General features: G+C 35.6%; 1 protein-coding gene across 1 annotated transcript in view; it reads right to left on the bottom strand.

Moving 5' to 3' along the window:
* Positions 1–619: 619 nt before the first annotated feature.
* The window catches only part of TYR (tyrosinase), a 68,436-nt gene continuing 47,555 nt past the window's right edge, over positions 620–21,500 (bottom strand). The window contains exons 4-6 of the mRNA XM_004683713.1: positions 19,967–20,114; positions 7,803–7,984; positions 620–843 (exon numbers count right to left, since the gene is read on the bottom strand). Coding sequence (XP_004683770.1) covers positions 620–843; positions 7,803–7,984; positions 19,967–20,114 — 554 coding nt within the window. The remainder of the gene's footprint in view (positions 844–7,802; positions 7,985–19,966; positions 20,115–21,500) is intronic.

The following is a 21,500-nucleotide window of genomic DNA, read 5'->3' as shown; positions in this document are numbered from 1 at the left end:
AAGTAAATCTCTTTAAAAATCACAACAAAAATAATTCAAAGGCTAAAAAAAAAAAAAAAAAAAAAAAGTAGTGGTTTTCCAGAGGGAAAGGAGAAGGGAAGTGTCAGGGAAGCATATTTGGTAAACCTGATAGTGGAAATAGCACTAGAAATTTGAGAGTGGGTAACGTGAGATATATATACACATAAAGAGATGAAGCTGTCCCCCTTAGATTTATATAGCATTGTCAAACAATGTTAAATAGGGTAAATACATTCAAGTTATTTTAAAAAATACTTGAAATTAAAACTATGCCATTAGATAAACAAAAGGAAAAAATCAAACTCATTCCTGCTTTTTATAATAGGACTTTAATTCAGATACACATAGAAGTTACTAACAATTGGCATCTTTCCTTTAGAAATACAGGCTTTAGGAAAACTGTCAAATATTTGAAATAAAAACAAATCACATCCTACCAGTGATGGAGGAGGGATACATTTTGTATTTGATTACATTCTGAGAATATATATATATATAACAAAAAAAAATACAAGGGATTTCAGGACATCACTGGAGGACTTGTATATGAATTAGAATGATGTCAGGTTTTTAGGCTCTACTCTGTTGCTTAAGCCCTTTATAAATGGGTCTGATATAAATTGTGGTAATCCCCTTTTTCTAAGAGGAGGGGCTGCTTTTCCTCAAGGATCTGCTTCTTCTTGTGATGATATAACAGGCAAGTGAGCCCTCCCAGCACAGCTGTAAGGAGAGCACCCACCATAGCAGCACCAAGAAGTGATGGCCAGATCTGTCTTGCTTGTTCCAAGTAGGGCATAATGTAATCTTGGAAAAAGTCTGGATCTGAAATAGAAATACATCTCAGTGTTTTACTGGTACCATATTCATCCCCATTACTGTCACTATCAGCATACATCATCATCATCATGTCCACCACCATTATCATCATCTTCAAATGGGACTTTAGATGCAGGCACTTCGGTATGCATGTCAGCTCTGCTATGGTCTAGTTGCAAGAACTTGGGAAAGTTACAACTGGTATAACTAAGCCTCATCTCCATTAGGAACAATAATATCTTATTGTAGTATTTTAGTTTATAGATACTATCTGATCTGCAGGGTACTTAGTCTCTGGTATGCATTAATTAAATGTTAACCACTATTTTCACATTTCTTCCGCTGATATTACAATAATCCAAATGATCTAAGAATATTATTATGTCATTAGTCATTCAATAATGCAATATTTTAATCATTTTAAAAGCATTGATAAGCTAAAATGCTTAAAAACGCTCATTATCATAGTAGGATATCAACATTGAACACTATGGAAGTATTTTTAAAAATAAAAAAAATGTTCAACTGTCTTCAAAATAATTTCAAGCAACATAAAATGTCTAATTCCTCATGTTTTGATTATTGTATTGTTTTAAGTCACATAAAGAAATATCCTGTTGGTTCCTCCCTAGTGGAGGTTTAAAGTGGATCTAAGAAGTTGCAGCACAAAGTTTGATCCTTGGCCAAGGAGCTGACCCATATGGTATTGCAGACCTCTCCTGTCTTGCTGGCTCAGCAATGTATTTCAGTACATCTGCCTGTTCTGCTCCCCATTCTGTCTCTGGTGAATCCTCTCACCACCCCCCATACTTCAGGTCAGTACCCCAGTCTTTTGTGCATAAATAAATAAAACATGTTTTAAAGGAAATAAATACCCTGTCGTCAGTGTACCCAGAGTGGAAAACTCTGAATAGTGTGGAGGCACACAAACTTGAGAGGGAAAAAATATGTGTGGATGTGGTGCTCCCAGTGGGACAGAAAGAATACCGGTTTCTACATTACTAGGAATTGATACTGACCTTGTGAATCTTACTAATAATGTGCAGAGAATGCAAAGCTTTGGGTCTGGTGCCACAAAAAAGTAGATATTGTCAATACTACAAACATGAGCCTGCCAATGATGTGATACCTCCAAACCACACTCCTACCCCTTGACTTAACAACTATAATATCAGGTCTCAAATCTATGGAAGACCTGGAAGTCCAAACATCAATATAAAAAATACAACACAACCAGCTTGCCAGCTTGAAAGATTGAAGCAGTTCAAACTTCTAAGATCTAAAACAATGAAACAATGAAATAGACAGGAAAAAAAAAAAAAAGGAAGACTATGACACCATGATACGAGAACAATTCTCTTGACCTGAACCACAGAGATATGGAAGATTTTATCTTCTCATCAGATAGAGCATTCACGTTTGTCATTTTTATGAAATTAAAATAAATGTTAAAAATTCAGAAAAACAATTAATATATGGTAAACACATAAAATCTTAAAAAAGAGACACAACCCAATTCAGAAAGACAAATGTATATCATGAGATATATAATTAATGAATAGAAACTAGTTACTGAAAATTTGAATTTGAAAAGATTGTAAGGTCCTCCTTGTTGGCACAGCGGGTTAAAGCACAGCACTGAGAAACTAAAGCTACCTCCGCATGAATTCTGGCATGGCAGACCTCTCCTGACCCGCCGGCTGTTCCCTTCAGCAGTATACTTCGTCAGTCTGCCAGTTCTGCTCCCTAGTCTGTCTATGGTGAAACCTCTCGCCGCCCCTGAGCCTCTGGTCTGTACACCAGTTCTGTATGCACAAATAAATAAATGTTTAAAAAATTATAAATAAATAAATAGTTAAATAAATAAATAAATAATAAAAAGATTTTAAAGGGCCCTCTCTGTTGGTGCAGCTGGTTAAAGCACAGCACTAAGAATCTAAAGCTACTTCAGCATGAGTTCTAACCTGTCCTGCTCCGGAGGTGATCCACATGGTGGCAGACCTCTCCTGACTGGCACACTACTCCCCTCAGTCAGCCTGTTCTGCTCCCCACTCTGTCTCTGGTGAATCCTCTCACCTGCACTTCTGGCCTGTACCCCAGTTCTGTATGCATAAATAAATCAATCTTTAAAAAATCGTATGATGGAGAAATCAGTAAATGAGATTAAAAAATTCTCTGAAAGCTAGGGAAGCAGACTACATCAAATTGTGGATCAGCTAGTTGTATTAAATTTATTAATGTACCAAAGGACCCGGATGTAAGAAAAATATGGAAAAGAAAATGAAGAAACATTTTGAGATTCATACCAAAATGCCATCTGACATCTTTAATAATGGTCTATATCAAAATATAGATCATTGAAAGAGGTATGAAAAAAAGGAACCCTTAGACACTATTGATGAGAATGGAAACAAGTGTCCAACCATTTTGAGAGAGGGAGAGGGTGAAGGTGGGGGAGTAGGTAACATCAGGGGAGGAAACAGTATTGGAGGACAGGAGACACTTTGGTAGTGGACCCAGGGGAGAAACCCTATACTATGAAAAAGTAAACAGGAATATTTACAAAATAGATAGGTAGATAGATAGATAGATAGATAGACAAACAAAAATCAATCAATCAATCACCAAAATAAACCCCAAAAATTTGATGCAGAATTGAGGTTAGAAGTATTATAAAATGAGGCTGCGGGGGGGCAGGAGGGAAGTCCAATAGACTATGATGAAAGATTATGGGTGATTTGTTTGTTGGTGTAATGTGGTAAAATTACATCTGAAAAGGTGTGACTGTTTACCACTACATCATATATGGTATTTATTTTTTAAGATTTATTTTTTTATGCACACAAGGCTGGGGTACAGGCCAGAAATGTAGGGGTGGTAAGATGCATCACCAGAGACAGGCTGGGGAGCAGAACAGGCCAACTGGCCAATACACTGTTGAGGGGAGCAGCGGTCAGGTCAGGAGAGGTCTGCTGTGCCATGTGGGTCACCTCCGGGGGCAGGGATAGAACTCATGCTGAAGTGGCTTTAGCTTCTGAGTGATGTGCTTTAACTCACTGACTCACCAGGGAGGGCCTATATATGGTATTTTTTACAAAGTTCACTTTAATATAAGCATTACAACATAAAATGCATGCTTGATGTCATATTTATGTGTTTACAAAAACTTGGGTGGAAAAAAAAGAGTACAAAATCCTAGCAAGTGAGCAATAAATTTATGAGCCATTTTAATTGTATGTATCCTGATTTTTTTTAAGATTTATTTTATTAATACAGAATTGGGGTACAGGCCAGAGATGCGGAGGGTGAGAGGAGGGAGAGAGACAGAGTGGCGGACCCACAAAGCACACTGCGGAGGGGAGCAGCGGGCGGGTCAGGAGAGGTCTGCTGTGCCATGTAGGTCACCTCCATGGTGGCGGGGTTGGAACTCATGCTGAAGTGGCTCCAGCTTCTCAGCACTGTGCTTCAACCCGCTGCGCCACCAGGGAGGGTCTGTATCCTGATTTTTAATGATCTAAAATGTAAAACAAATGTATTTTCTTATACAAATAGCTTATATGATACCAAGAATTACCTAAAGTAAATAAGCATTGACCTGATGATAATTTGGATATTCTAGATCAGATAATATGTATTAAAAGGAAGAGTGATTTTAAGATTCTATAAATTAAACCCATCTCCACTAGCTTACAAATAACTATAGAAATAAAGAATTCTTCTCACTATAAACTACATATTTAACACATTATCAGTTAATGAGGTAAATTAAAAATTATCTGAATGCAGTTATGGTATGCATTTAGGAAATGCCATTAATATCAAAATTGGGTAAATGAAGACAGTTTTATATACATTCAATAAAAATAGAGATTATAGAAGACACTGTAAGAAATATTTTATGAAGTACATAGAAAATATAGTGTATGTGTAGATATATATAGTGTATACTGTATATATGTGCATATATACAGAACACACACAAACACACAACAAATATAATGAGATCAATTGTAGTGAAACTTCCATGAGTTAAAGGAAAAGTTATCAGTCATAGAAAAGCTATCAATCAAGTGGAAAGGAGCAGATAACATATAAGGGCTAAAAACTGCTTTGACTATGGTCAAGAAGAGAATGGAATGACATGTTCTAAGTACATAAAGACAATAACTGTTAGCCAAGAATATTTTACCTTGCAAGGTTTTCCTTTAGCTATGTGTGTGTGTGTGGGGGGGGGCAACAACACATACTCCTCAGACAAAAAGAAAATGAAGGTATTTTCACATATATATTGGAAGGAGCACTTGCATCAAAACCAAAGAAAGGGACATATACAAGAAAACTGAAAAAGAAAATAGATTGAACCACAACATTAAGGACAACTTGTCAGCAGAAGAATTTCAGGTATCAATAATCACTAAATGTAAATGTTATGGATTTGCCAATTAAAAAGCACAGCCTTTCACCTCCTTTATTAGGTTTATCCCTAGGTATTTATTTATTTATATATATGTTTGTTTGTTTAGTGCAATTGTAAATGGTGTTTTTTTTTTCCTAGGATTTATTTATTTATGCATAAAGAGTTGGAGTACAAGCTAGAGGTGAAGGGGTTGTGAGAGGATTCACCAGAGACAGTGGGGAACAGAACAGGCAGACTGATGAAGTACACTGCTGAGGGGAGAAGCGGGCGTGCCAGGAGAGGTCTTCCATGCCATGTGGATCACCTCTGAGGTAGGTGGGGATCGAACTCATGCTGAAGTAAGTGGCTTTAGCTTCTTAGTGCTGTGCTTTAACTTGCTGCACCACCAGAGAGGGCCCTGGTGTTCTTTTTTTATTCTTTGTAAGTAGGAAAGCTACTCATTTTTGTTTGTTGATTTCATAATCTGCTATTTCACTAAACTGGCTTATTGTATTAGTAAGTTTTTCTGTAGATATTTTAGGGTTGACTCTTCAACTGCACTTAACACATACTGAAGTTTCTTACTTTTTTGTACAATTTTCTTACTTCCACAATAAATTTAGTTTTTGAAGTCAGGAACCATGTCAGTTTTTTACATAAACTACAGTCTAGAATATAAGGCAAAAATATTCTTATGTTAATTTTACTATTTTTGTTTTTGTGAATTAATGCACCATCATTACTTGAATACTGACAAACCATTTGTTATTTTATTACATTTTGGTTGTTTATCCTTATGTGTTAGAATAAAAGCATATGTAGTGGAATGAAGAACCACTTAATATTAAAGTCTGACTCTACATATCGTGTTTGATATTGATAAAAATCACATAAATTCTCATAGCATCAGTTTTCCCCTTTTCTAGGAATGATAACTAACTTTATGTACTGTTCAACGCAGACATGGAAACTGCAAGTGGCAGGCTGCCTGACAGAGGGAGACATTATGGTCTGTTCCACATTTGTCAAGAAGAAGCTGACATAGTCATTCTCAAAATGTTTACTTAAAACCTAGATTTAGTTTAATAATAAGGTTTCATATTACTACCTGAATCTCAATCATAACAACTCTTCTTATAATAATTATCACTATTAATTTTAGTTGGATTTAAAAATCAATATCCTAACAAATTTTCTTGCTAGCCATAGCAGGTATGTCCTAAAGATGATTCCAAAACTGTGTGTTATACTACAGTAGGCTCTTTTATACATCAATCACTTAACTATCAAATAACTCTTGAAGGTGTTATGATTTCAGGTTTAGAAAGTGATATTGAGCCCTCCCTGGTGGCACATTGGGTAAAAGCACAGCACTAAGAAGCTAAAGCCATTTCAGCATGAGTTCTATCCCTGCCCTGGAGGTGATCCACAAGGCACAACAGACCTCTCCTGACCTGCCGGCTGCTCTCCTCAACAGTGTACTTGGTCAGTCAACCTGTTGTTGTGCTCCCCACTCTGTCTCTGGTTAATCCTCTCACTGCCTCTACACCTCTGGCCTGTATCCCGGTTCTGTATGCATAGATAAATAAATGTTATTATCATTTTTAAAGTAGGATTTAGGAGACCCTGCCAGTGCTACTCCCCCCTTCCCCCCATCAGCAGATAGATCAGAACTTTCCAAGTTTTCCTGCCAATGCCCATTTGGACCTGCAGAGATGTAGTATAGTGAAACCTCTTGCCTAAATAAATGAGAACTAGACCAGTGAGGGGTGATAAGCCATGCCTAGAAGAAGCTAGATTCCAAAGATATTAATGAACAGAAGAAAAAAGCCAACAAGTGGTAACATGATACCTCAAAGAAAAAGTACAAGAGAGAGAGAGAGCACATAAGACCAGACACTGAATTTATAGATGTGGACACTATATTTGCATATAAGGAATATAATTTAGAATTGCAATGGTAAAGATATTCAAATAAATGGAAGAAGACAAATACAGACAAATGTATATCCTTGGAAATAAAAATAATGAACTGAAGGGAGAAACTGAAGCTCTAAATAAGATAAAAATAGAATTCCAGGATTTAAAAAAGACATATATAGGAGGAAAAAAAATCTAGAAAGTCACAGATATAGAATATATTGAGTAGAAAAAACAGCCATGTGGTTGCACATGCATATCTATAAAGAAATTGAGATTAAAAAAAATTGTGTTAAAATCTCCCAAAGTCAAATAACAGTCAGCAGATAGTCATGTCTCAAAACATTTCTTTCTTATTTTAATTTTAGTTATTTCTTCTTGGTGACAAAGTAAAAATCATTTCACTTTCTTTGCTTTGGTGGATAGATTCAACCACACAATGCCGAATTACATTATTCTAAGCATAATGACTATAAGTTGAAAAATGCCTGCAACTTGGTTCATGTAATAATAAATTAAAAATTAAGGGTTATGATGCATCTTTCCAACTTAAAGGTTATGGAGATAATATTGCAATACTTCCGAATTTATACATTTTGAAAAGAAATAGGTAGATTCAAAAATTCATATGAAAAAAATTTAACTTTACCTGAATCTTGTAGATAGCTATACTCATAGCCCAGATCTCTGGATGAGATAAAGAATTCACCATTTCTGTACAGTGGTATGAAAGGAACCATGTAGGATTCTCGGTTATGTCCAATGGGTGCATTGGCTTCTGGATAAACTTCTTGAAGAGGTTGATGCCTTTGGAGCCATTGTTCAAAAATACTGTACAGGAAAGAATTATCTAAATTTAGACAAGTATTGTTCATAAAATAAATATTTGAAATTCTTAGCCAAACACCATCACAAATCATAAAATCCAAAGACAAAAGATGCTACAAGAATTTCTATGTTTTGAAAATATTTTTAAGGCATCACTAGTTACTATCAGGCCTTAATGAAGCTAATGCATTTGAAAGAAATATTAGAGTATAATATTGAAAACAAATTTCTTTGAAGAGATTGAAATTTAAATGGAAAATTTAGATCCCCAAAATATGGCAGAGCAAGGATAATTATTGTTTCAGTGATAATTGAGTCATATTTGGAATTGAAATGTGTCTCTTATTTGGGATTTATTAAACTGTTCTAAAATTTATTGTGATAATGGTTATAAAACCTTTTGAATCTATTAACATTCATTGAATTGTAAAAGAATAACACAAATCTAAATTTAAATCAGTAGGGAGATTTAAATTTAGTTTAGTCATTAGTATCTAAATCAGTAGGGAGATTTAAATTTAGTTTAGTCATTAGTGGTCTTTAGTTTAGTCATTGAGTGTACCTTTCAGTTATTTTAAATTCCCTATTTGTTTGTTGTATATACTTAATAAGTCATGGTAAGAAAAATAATTCAATTTCCATGAGAGAGGATATAAACATTTGCAATATTTTTCTGAATGTGTAATGTCTCCTGAATCTAGTGTATGATCACTCACCTGAAGTAAATAAAAATTATATATATATATGTATATATATATACTCTCTTAAATGGGTATATATATATATATATATATATACCCATTTAAGAGAGTGCAACAAGAGATAGTGGCACAGAGAAGAAATATCAAGGGAAAACTATTTTAATAGTTGGCCATGGGCAATTGCAATAACATCGCTCAATTTTTAGGAGCAGCAAGGACTAAATTGACTCTGATGTTTAAGAACATCCTAAGTTTGATGTCATGATGTGTGTATGTGTGTGTGTGTGTGTATACAATCACATAACCATGTCTGTGTGTGTGTACACACACACACACACACACACACACCACATCTTGATCCAATCATCTTTTTTTTTGGCATTTGTCTATTTTTCATATTGTTAAAAGTCCAGCAATAAACATAGGGGTGCAAGTATTCTTTTCAATTAATGTTTTTGTTTTCTTTGGGTAGATACTTAGGAGTAGAATTGTTAGGTCCTATAGTATCTCTATTTTTAGTCATTTGGGGAACATCCACAGAGTTTTCCATAGTTGTTGGAACACTTTGTATTCACTCTAGCAGTATCGGAGAGTTCATTTTTATTGACATCCTTGCCACCATTTGTTGTTGTTGTTATTTTTTTTTAATATGTACCATTCTTATTTGTGTGAGGTGGTATCTCATTGTGGTTTTGATTTGTATTTCTCTGCTTATAAGTGATGTTGAATATTTTTCATAATTGTCCATTTTCATTTCTTTGGAGAAATGTCTGTTTAACATTTTTTTCTGACTGGGTTGTTTACTTTGTTTTGTTAAGTTGTGTGATATCTTTATAGAGCTTGGTGATCATTCCCTTATCAGCTTTATGGAGTGTAAAAATTTTATCGCAATGAGTAGCATGCTTCTTTGTTTTGGTTACTGTCTATTTTGCTGTATAGGAGCTTTTTAGCTTGATGTAAATATCCCAGCTGCTTATATTTTCCTTTACTTTCTTTGGTGGATTGATTCAACACAATGCCAAATGCACTGCTGAGGGGTGTAGTGGGCAGGTCAGGAGTAGTCTGCTGTGCTGTATGAGTCACCTCCCTGGCCAGGGATTGAATTTGTCCTGCAGTGGCTGTGGATCGCCTCATACATAGTGCTATGCTTTTTAACCACTGCAGCACCAGAAAGGATCTCTTGTAATTTTTTTTTTAAGATTTATTTATTTATTTGTACAGAACTGGGGTACAGGCCAGAGATGCAGAGGGTGAGAGGATTCACCAGACAAAGCGGGAAGTAGACCAGGAAGATCTACGAAGTACACTGCTGAGGGGAGCAGCGGGCGGGTCAGGAGAGGTCTTCCACACCATGTGGTCTCCTCCGGGGCAGGCGGGGATCGAACTCATGTGGAAGTGGCTTTAGTTTCTCAGTTCAGTGCTTTAACCCGCTGCGCCACCAGGGAGGGCCATAGAAAGGATCTCTTGTAAATTTTTAATGAGCTGTTTTGTGGTGGTTGTTTTTTTCTCCATTTCTCAATTTTTTTAATGACGATATTAAATTCTGTATCTAATAGGAAGAAAACATCTGATTATTTGTAGAGTGGTCCTTTGTTGTTTATTTTTGTGTGTAGCATATCATTCTCTTGAGAATTCAAGTTGCCATTAGTTATATTTTTTTCCACTTCTCTGTAATTGACATTCTTTGTAGTAAATGTACAGATTCCACTTTTCCAGTAGATTGTGCTGTATGACTGGGTGACTAAAATGTAGCATTCTTCTGGGGTGGAATTTTGTCTGGGCTAATCTAGGCTAGTCTCCCAGGAGCCAATCAAGGATCCTTACTTTGGTAACATCCACTCTAAGAGATTGATCCTTACAACAACCTCAGTTCATCTGAGGAGGATAGATGTAGCTGCACTATGCCTGCTGTATCTGAGGCTGAAATAAGTAACTAGAATTTGACTGCCTAACTGATGGCAGCATAAGAAATGATTTCTAAAGATGTGACTATCACTTACTCATTCTGGGACTTTTAGAAAATTGGCATCTGATAAATATAATCCCAGTTCCTTGTCTTCACTTTTCCATTACAACTATTAATTTACTGTTCACCTGACATTTCCATTGAAATGTCTCAAAAGCAGTCAGGACAATTCTCATATATCGACATTCCTTCTTCATCTGCAGTTCTCCAATGCTTTACATCATTTGAAATAAATGTATCTTGCCCAGTAACACAGAGACAGAGGGGACAGAAGAACAAGCAGATCTATTGAAATAAATTACTGAGAGGAACAGCAGGTGAGACTGGGAGGACTGCTATGCCATGTGGGCCAACTCCATGGCTGGGGATCAAACTCGTGCTGCGTGATTATGGATAGCTTCATAGTGGTAAAAGTTAATCCCTCGCACCACCACAGAGGCCCCCTTAAAATACAGAAATTAAAAAAAAGTGTATTAAAAAATTATGCTATGTACAAGAGGGGTTATACCAGGACTACAAGGGTGATTCAACATCTGAAAAGCATCAATATAATCCACCACATCAGAAAAAAATAAAAGGAAAAACAAAACACTTAATCATATCAGTATATGGTGAGAAAGCATTTGGCAATATTTGGCATTAATTTATGCTTAAAATCCTTGAAAAAACTGGAGGAAACAGAATATATCTTAGCATAATAAAAACATAACATATATGATGAATCTAAAATTACTTTCTATGAAGAAGTTGAAGATATTTCCACTAAGAAAGTATGGGCACTCTGCTTCTACTATTCACATAGTATTAGAAGAACTAGCTAGCACAAGTAGAGATTCCTCTGAGTGGGCACAAAGAGCCCTGGAGACCTTGAGGGAGGACTGGCGGCCTGCACAACTAGGGGACATGCATAATTAGGACTCAAGAGGTGTTACTGGACAGCAGTGACTGGAAGACTTGTGAGCCAGTAAAGCACTGGCTTGCAAGATTCACAGTGCTCAGAAAATAAACTCAACCATAGGCCCAGCAGCAAAACTTCAAATGAACCACAACTCCACTGATACATCCAAGCATAGAGGGAACCTGGGACATCAGAAGGCTACAAAGATCAACAGGCACCTTCCAGAGGCAAGGGCTCAACATGTTACCAGACAAATCTGAACACCACAAGAGACCCCTGATTGTCACTGGCAGAGATGACAGATATAATTCCACACAGTAGGGGCTGAATAAACAAGAGGTATTGAAACAAAACAAAGCTCAGAATACCCTCCAAAACTGCAGTGTCTGCCATCCCAGAAAGAACATCAAGAAAGAAGGGTGGTCCATAACAGCAACACTGTGTCTCAACAAATAGAGAATATTAGAAAATATACAACAGGGGAAAGAAGACAAGCAAATCCTCAAGCAAGTCCACAGAGGGAAAATTCACCACAAAAAAATCAATCACCAGATAGCACCAAAGAAATACAAAAACTGCTCAGCCTACAAGGTAGAGAATTCAGAATTATCATGATAAACAAACAAACAAACAAAAAAAAATAGAAGAAGATGAGAAGAAAAATGATGTGAAGCAAACCATCAGGACTTGAAGAATGCAAACAAGGAAATGAATAAATAAATGAAAAAGAATAAAACTACATGAGACAAGCAATCAAAAAACTGAAGAAAGAAAATGAGACATTAAAAGGAAGAAGTAGAAGAAATGCAGGAGATGAAAAGTCCACTGGAGGAAATAAAGAATACTGGGGAAAGTAACAAAAACAGAATTGATGAAATGGAAGAAGGAATCAGCTCCCTCGAAGATTCAGAAATAAAGAGAATTAAACCAGAAAAAGAAAGACAAATGAAAAGGAAAAAGGAATGAAGAAACACATCAAGGGCTATCTGTCCCCATTAGGAAAGGAAATATCAGAGTTATAGGTATCCCAGAAGGAGAAGAGAAAGGCCAAGGAATCGAGAAAATATTCACAGAGATAAAAGAAGAGAACTTCCCTAATATGAAGGAGATAAAAGTGGATATCCAATAAGCAAGATGAACACCAAACTACCATGACAACAGGATAAATGCAGTAAGACACATCATAGTGAAACTAGGAAGAATACAAGGCAAGAGGAAACAAACAAACAAACAAAAAATATATAAAGGGAAACCGATAAAGCTGACATCAGACTTCTCTGAAGTAAAACTATGGGAAGGAAAATAGTGGAGGGACATACTCAACAAGCTCCAAAGCAAAATACTAATATCAAAACCTAACAAAGAAAACACACATAAAAGAAAACTTCAGGCCAATCTCCTTAATGAACACCAATGCAATAATCCTCAACAAAACTTTAGCCAACAGAATCCAATAATGCATTAAAAGAATTATAAACCATGACCAAGTGGGCTTTATCACAGGAGCCCAAGCATGCTTCAACATCAGAAAATTAAGTAATGTAACATATCACATAAACCAACAGAAGAATAAAAAACACATACTCGTATTAATAGGTGAGAAAGCCTTTCAACAAATTCAACACCCATTTATGTTTAAGGCCCTCAAAATCCTTGGAATAGAAGGAACGTATGTTAACATGATAAAAGGCATATATGACAAAAACACAGCCAATATTATCTTCAATGGAGAAAAGCTGAAAGCCTTTCCTTTGAGATCAGGAGCAAGACAAGGGTGTTCACTATTACCACTGCTCTACAACATAACATTGGAAGTTCTAGCCAGAGCAATAAGACAGGAAAAAGACATACAAGGAATCCAAATACAGAAAGAAATAAAACTGTCCTTATTTGCAGATGATATGTTAATCTACATGGAATGTCCTAAAAACTCCACAGAGAAACTAATCAAAACCATCGACCAGTTTAGCATGGTAGCAGGATATAACATCAACACACAAAAATCGGAGGCCTTCCTATACACAAACATCCAATCAGAAGAAACAGAAAAAAAAAATCCCCCTTTCAATTAAAATAAAATATTCAAATACTTGGAAGTAAACCTAACAAAAGAGTTAAAAGACCTATACAAAGAAAATTACAACACACTGTTCAAAGAAATACAAGAAGACACCATGAAATGGAAAGATATCCCCTGCTCATGGATCGGGAGAATTAACATCATCAAAATGGCCATCCTACCAAAAGCAATATACAGATTTAATGTTATCCCAATAAAAGTCTCAATGACATTCTTCAAAGAAATAAAAAAAAAATTGATGAGATTCATATGGAATAACAAAAGACCTCAAACAGATAACACTCTCATGACTAGGAAGAAAAAGAATGGAGGCATCACAATCCCAAACTTCAAGCTATAATACAAAGCCATAATAATCAAAACTGCATAGTGCTGGAACAAGAACAGACATACAGACCACTGGGTTCAGATATAAAACCCATATATAAACCCACAGATTTATGGACAGCTAATATTGGACATAGGAGCAAAGAAGATACAATGGAAAAGTTTGTTTAGCAAATGGTGCTGGGAAAACTGGGAAGCTACATGCAAAAAAATTAAACTAGATGACTACCTCACACCATACACAAAAAACCAACTCGAAGTGGATTAAAGATGTAGACATTAGAACAGAATCCATAAAATACCTGGAAGCAAAGATGGACCAAACACTACACGACATACACTTCAGTGACATCGTTAAAGACAGAGCCCCCAATGCAACGATTGTGAAGGCAAAGGAAAATAGATGGACCTATATCAAGTTAAAGAGCTTCTGTACAGCAAAAGATACATTAGAAAGAAAAAAAAAAGACATCCACTTCTTGGGAAAATTTTTCTTACACAAAACTAGTGATAAAGGATTGATCACAAAAATATACGGAGAACTGATGAAACTCAACAAAAATAAACCCCATCAAAAAGGTGCTAAAAATACACTTTTCCAAAGAGGAAATGCTGATGGCCAGCAAGCATATGAAAACATATTCAATATCACTTGTAATAAGGGAGATGCAAATTAAAACCAAATGAGGTACTACCTCACTCCAGTGAGAATGGCACATCTTCAAACTACTGGCAACAAAAAATGTTGGTGAGATTGTGGAGAAAAAGGAGCTCTCTTGCACTTCTGGTGGGAATGCAAACTAATACAACCACTATGGAAAACTGTTTGGAAATTCCTCAAACTGCTAAACATGGAAATTCCATATGACCCAGCAATCCCACTCTTAGGTATCAGCTCAAAAGACACAAAAACATTTATTCAAAAAGATACCTGCACCTCCATGTTTATTGCTGCTGTATTGATATTTGGAAAGACATGGAAACAGCTCAAATGCCCAAAAATGGATGATTGATTTAAAAAGATATGGTACATATGCACAATGAACTATTATTTAGCAATCAAAAAAAAATAAAAAAAATGAAACACATGTCTTTTGCGGCAACATGGATGGATTTGGAAAGGATCATGCTTAGTGAAATAAGTCAGAAAGAAGAAAAATACCGTCTGGCTGATTTCTCTTATAGCAGGAGTATAATGGAACAGATGAGAACACAATTATAATGATGAACAGCTATATACCAGAAACATTTTATGGGGTTGGAATGGGGAATGGGATCAAAAACAGTGGGGGAAGTGTAGTGCTTTGAACTATGGTGATGGCGTATGTGTGATTTGGTGATGGGAAGCCCAAGGGGATTGCTACTGAGATGGATAAATGCACAAAATTATGTAAAAATAAAGTATTATATTACAAATAAAGGATGTTAAAATGAGATAACATCTATCTTGCTCAAAATCTTTTAAAATATTTAGAACAGGTCCTCCCTGATGGCTCCCCATTCTCAAGTGCATGCTCTCTCTCCTCACATCTCTAGCCTACACCCCAGTTTTTGTATGTATAAATAAATAAAATTTTAAAAGAAAATAAATTTAGGCTGGTTATGTTGTTCAGTTTGGGGTACTATTTTTTTTAACATTTGTTTATGCATACATAACTGGGGTATAGACTAGATGTGAGGGGAATGAGAGGATTTACCAAAGACAATGTGGTGCAGAACAGGCAGATATACTGAAATACACTGCTAAGGGAAGCAGCTGGCAAGTCAGGAGAGGTCTGCCATGCCATGTGGGTCATCTCCTTGGCCTTCGATCAAATTCATGCTTCAGTGGCTGGATAGTTTCATAGTGCTGTGCTTTAATCCTTTGTGTCACCAGGGAGGGCCCAATGCTATGTTTTCTTTAAACCAGTTTTTGATTGGATATTTTGTTTTCTTTTTGTCTATTTAACTCTTGAATCCAAGTTTCTATTTGATTATTTATTTATTTATTTATTTTTGCTGAGTTGTATGTACTTGTATACTTTAGATATCATTCCATTGTATCATGTATTATGTGCATATATGTTATTCCTCAATGGTGTATCTTTTCATATTAATCACAGTTTCTTTAGCTGTGTACTGGTTTTTTAATTTGACATACTCCCATTGATTTATTTTTGCTTATAGTTTCCTTATTGTTGAGGCAAGTCCCAAAAAAATATTACTGAACTCATAGTTGTGTGGTGTTTACTTCAGGTAAACATTTTATGGCTTCAGGTATTACATCCATGTCTCTAACATATTTTGAATTGCTTTCCATTTGTAATAACCAAATTCAGAAATAAAGTGTCCAATCACATAATTGGATAAAGAATATGTGACATATAAACTCAGTGGAATACTACTCAAATATGAGTGGAAAAAAAAATGGAATCTTGCAGTTTGCAACAAAATGCATGAAACTGAGATGAATATTCTAAGTAAAATAAAATTAAGCCAGTGCTGGTTGATTTTATCATATGCAGAATATGAAAAAAACAGACAAAAAATACAAAGCAAGGGATACATGAGGAATGCAGAAAAACAAAACAAAGGGTGAGACAACACTTGAAAACTTGCTGTGCAATGGGTGCAAACAGAAAGGGAAAGGACGGTGGAGGAGAGTTATTAGAACAAAGAAAGGAGGGAGCACAAAGGTCTTTGATAATGGACTATGGGCTCTTTGGTGTTGGGTCCAAAAAAAAAAAAAATGCTTGAATTTGGAGATCCTACACCTCTATAATGAAAATATTGATGTAAAACCGTATCAGTCAAAAATTTAAAATAACCACAATCAGAACATGATCCATTGTTTAAAACAAAGAAACAAAATGAAGCAACTGACAAAATTAAACCAAAACACACCTTGAAAATCTAACTGCAGAACTGAGACTACCAGAAAGAAAGGATAAGGACCAAAGAGCAAAGTGGAGAGAGGACAATGGGCTATGGTAGGGAATTACTGGTATTTTGGTAGGCATGGTGTACTAATATCCACTTGAAGAGGTATGAATCTATACTACTAAGTCATTTATAATTTTCTAAACTGGTAATTTTTGTTACCTAAACAAAACAGTTGCATTTTATTAAAATGAGAAAAAATGATACTGTTTACTTATTGTTTCATATATTATATATTGTTTCATATAATGTGATATTTTATTACATTATATTAAAAGTTTGATTGTTCATAAGTTCAATGAGGGGTACTTAAAAATTAGAATTCCTGGCCCTCCCTGGTGGCACAGCGGATTAAAGCACTGCACTAAGAAGCTTAAGCCACTTCCTCATGAGTTCGATCCCCGCCTGCCACGGAGGAGATCCACATGGTGCCGCAGACCTCTCCTGGCCCACCAGCTGCTCCCCTCAGCAGTGTACTTCGTGGATTTGCCTGTTCTGCTCCCCGCTCTGTTCCTGGTGAAGCCTCTCACCGCCCCTGAACCTCTGGCCTGAACCCCAGTTCTGTATGAATAAATAAATAAATCTTTAAAAATAATAATAAATAAAAATAAAAAATAGATAAAAAAATAGAATTCCTATATACTGTCCAGATAGTCTTATCTAACTGTTTCTAGGAATATGAGGAATGTTTGTTTTATTATTAAGTATTCCAAGTAATTCTGGTGGGAGGCATCTGTTTTGCTCTTAGGTAAACTTTGAGAAATTTTTTTCTTACCATTTCCTTTAGATAATACTTTTCATGTTATACATTAAATAAATTAACTTTAATATATCAAAAAAGTAGATTAAAAAGGCTGATGACAGTAGGTACAATAGTTAAGGGGGGGTGGTTGACAGATGCTACTTCATTTTCTTTATATAGGGATATATCTGGCTCATTCATTTTGGATGGCTATTAGGAAATACCTACCAATTTTAAGTTTGTGTAGCGTCTCACCATTCAACTCCAATAATTAAATAATTTTTCAGCTGTACTCACAGACACTGAAAACTGTGTGTGTGTGTTTGTGTGTGTATTTATTTCAACATAAAAAGGAGAATTAGGGAGATAAAAATCAAAATGATTCTCACTTATGAAAGAAACAAACAAAAAATTCCTTGTAACCATGTTATCTTTTTTTTTTTTTTAATTTAAAATTGGTTTGTTGACAACTTGACTAAATAACCAAATATTGCTTCTTAGGCACACATGGTCATATTTTTAACATGTGTTCAAGTCTCTTCCAACAATTTGTTTGATTGTGCCTTGCACAAATCATGTCCTAAATAACTAAAAATAATAATAATATTATTATTTAATTTTAATAATATTTTAATAGCTTTTAGATTACATTACAATTTCTTAGAGGGCTTCTGGAAAGTCACAAAGGTTTGTTTTTCAGATTACAAAAAGAAATGCTAGAAAAAAATTAGATTTATTTGTTAGTTACTATTTATGCTTTATATAAAAATAGGACATAAATAAGAAGAGATACTCAACCTTCTTTAGGTTAAGCCTTTCTAAGTAAATGCCATTAATATTAGTTTTTAGAAATTATATATTTAATAGAAAGTTCCCAGTGATCCATTAGTGTCCTCATTGCCCATGATATGTTTCTACTTGTCATAGTCCTGATGATTTTTTTTTCAATTTTTTTTATTACTATTACAAAGTTTATTTTTACATCATTTTGCACATTTTTTTTCCCCATCTCGATTGTAATCCCCACGGGTTTCCCATCACCAGATCACCCCTGTGCCACCACCCTAGTCCCGTGCATTTCCCTCCCCCCTCCCGTTTTTGATCCCATTCCCCACTCCACCCCCACAGAATGTCTCTGGTATATGGTTGTTCATTATTTTTGTTATTTTCTCGCCTGGTCCATTATACTCCTGCTATGAGTGAAACCATCCGGTATTTTTCTTTCTCTTTCTGGCTTATCTCACTAAGAATGATCTTTTCCAGCTCCATCCAAGTTGCTGCAAAAGACATGTGTTTCTCTTTTTTGGTTGCTGAGTAATATTCCATTGTATATATGTGCCACATCTTTCTAATCCAGTCATCTACTTTTGGGCATTTGGGCTGCTTGCATGTTTTTCCAATTGTAAATAAAGCAGCAATAAACATGGGGGTGCAGGTATCTTTATCAATCAGTGTTTTTGTGTCTTTTGGATAGATACCTAGGAGTGGGATTGCTGGGTCGTAGGGAAGCTCCATGTTTAGCAGCTTGAGGAACCTCCAGACAGTTTTCCATAGTGGTTGTACTAGTTTGCATTCCCACCAGCAGTGCAGTCCTGATGATTTTTTAAAACATTTATTTATTTATGCATACAGAACTGGGGTGCAGGCCAGAGGTACTAAGGTGGTGAGAGGACTCACAGAGACAGAGACAGTGGGGGGAGCAGAAAAGGCAGATCAACGAACTACTGTTGAAGGGAGCAGCAGGTGGGTCAGGAGAGGTCTGCCGCACCATGTGGGTCACCTCCGGGGCTGGAGATGGAACTAGCTCTGAAGAGCTGTGGCCAGCTTGCTGTGCTGTGCTTTACCCAGGCGCACCACCTGGGGGGGTGATGATATTTTGACTGGTATTAATTAACAATTAAATGGTGTTATTAGTCATGATTTCAGTTATTTAAAATTCAAAAAGAGGCCACAGCCTTACTCTTCTTTTACAAGAAATTTTTATGTGTATAATAAAATTGAAATGAGTTTTATAGATCCCTTGTATAACTCCACATACTCATAGCTTTCTTCAATACCCACATCCTCCACAAAAGTGTTATTTTTTTACAACTGATGAACTTATGTTCACATGTCATAATTTACCACAGTTCATGATTTACCTTACAGTTCATTTTTGTTATTACATATACAATGGATTTGGAAAATGTAAAATGATGTACTAATCATTATAGTACTAAGAGTATTTTCAAGATCTTAAATCCTATGCTCTGCCTATTCATCCCCACCACCCTCAACTATGGAAACAAGTGACAATTTCATAGCCTTCATAATTTTGTATTTTTCAGAATTTATGAGGTAGTGTCAACCAACCTGTCAACAAATGCATGGTGAAGAAGAAAAATGGGATCATTGGCAGATCCCTGTACCTGGGACATCGTTCCATTCATGTAGATGTGTAAGGCATTATGCATACTGCTTTGAGAGGCATCTGCTATCCCAGTAAGTGGACTAGCAAATCCTGTTGGTAAAAGAAAATTTAAGAAAAAAATTAGTTTGTCTTAATGTTTGAAAATCTAAGTGGTTATCTCACTATCTACAATTGAATACTTTGGCTCAAAGTGATAACATCATTAGTATATTTCTTTCTGTACTGAATTTTTTTACATTCTGAATACTCAATGGATATTGAATAAAATTTCTTTATAACAATAAAAGGTGAGTGCCTTGAGGCCACAGTATCAGATTCATGCAAGGTCTTCAGGTTATTTTACTTGAATGAAATTAATTAATATTTGCTAACCTCCTTTATTCCCTTGCCCTTGAATGAGCCCACAGAGATACTACCATAGTTAATATATCAGCATAGCATGGGATGTGGGGATGAATATATTGAAAAGTTTGTTTTAACTACAGGATCCATGACCTTACATTTTGCCTAGGACTGGGAACACACCATTACATTTGAGTTGTTCCTTGTCCTTGTACCTCTTTACTTTTGGGAAATAGAAGGTGCCTTTGTTTTTATTGTTCATGTGCTTTTGGGAATTCCCCCTCTCCAGAAATGCTGTATTTTTGTTGGCCCACCTCAAGAAAACTTTATAATCCTTCCCACACACACACTTTATAGGTGATGAAACTATCTCTCAGAGTTATTTAATAATTTATTCAAGTAACACAACTAAGAAATAATGGAATATGGAGCAAACTCAGACATTTTGACTGCCAATTCTCCTACTTCCCAACACACATAGCTGTGATAAGTTTGCATTACCACTGTTATAATGTATAAAATACAAAACATTCTAGCTAATTATAATTTGCATGTGAAGACCTTTTTTAACCTCATAGCTAACAGTTTGTAGAGACCACTTATTTAGCTTAATCAGAAGACAAACTTTTATAATCACACATAATTATTTTTGCTTTAACGAGGACCATGATTTTTTTATGAGATTCATAAATTTCATAGCTTCAATATTTATTTCATTTAAATATGACAGGGTAGCTGAGGTTACATACAACAAAAATACAAACCTTCCTCAATCCCAGTGACCAAAATTTGTTCCATGAGACTTTTATTACATTATTACAGAAGGTCCAAAATTAAAAAAAAAAAAAGTCAGCGATAACTCTGAAGTTCAAACGAATCTGACAATTCAAATTCACTGGCTTTAACAGAGAGAGTAGTGTGCCATGAGTAGCTTTCTTCCTGCTCTCTCACAGCTATTCACTTGAGCTATCCTTGTAAACCAGAACATTCCACATATCTCTACAGAGCAAACATACTCTCAGATATTTATCTCTATGTCTTTCCATATTTGAAAGGTGTTGGGGACCGAGGCCGGCATCTGGCATCTGTCAGCAGCCATAAAAAGGTGAAATGGGCCCTCCCTGGTGGCACAGC

The sequence above is a fragment of the Condylura cristata genome, unplaced genomic scaffold, assembly GCF_000260355.1.
Source record: "Condylura cristata isolate star-nosed mole 26May11 unplaced genomic scaffold, ConCri1.0 scaffold00015, whole genome shotgun sequence".
In the NCBI taxonomy this organism is placed as follows: Eukaryota; Metazoa; Chordata; class Mammalia; order Eulipotyphla; family Talpidae; genus Condylura; species Condylura cristata.
This window is presented reverse-complemented; position numbering and strand designations above follow the sequence as displayed.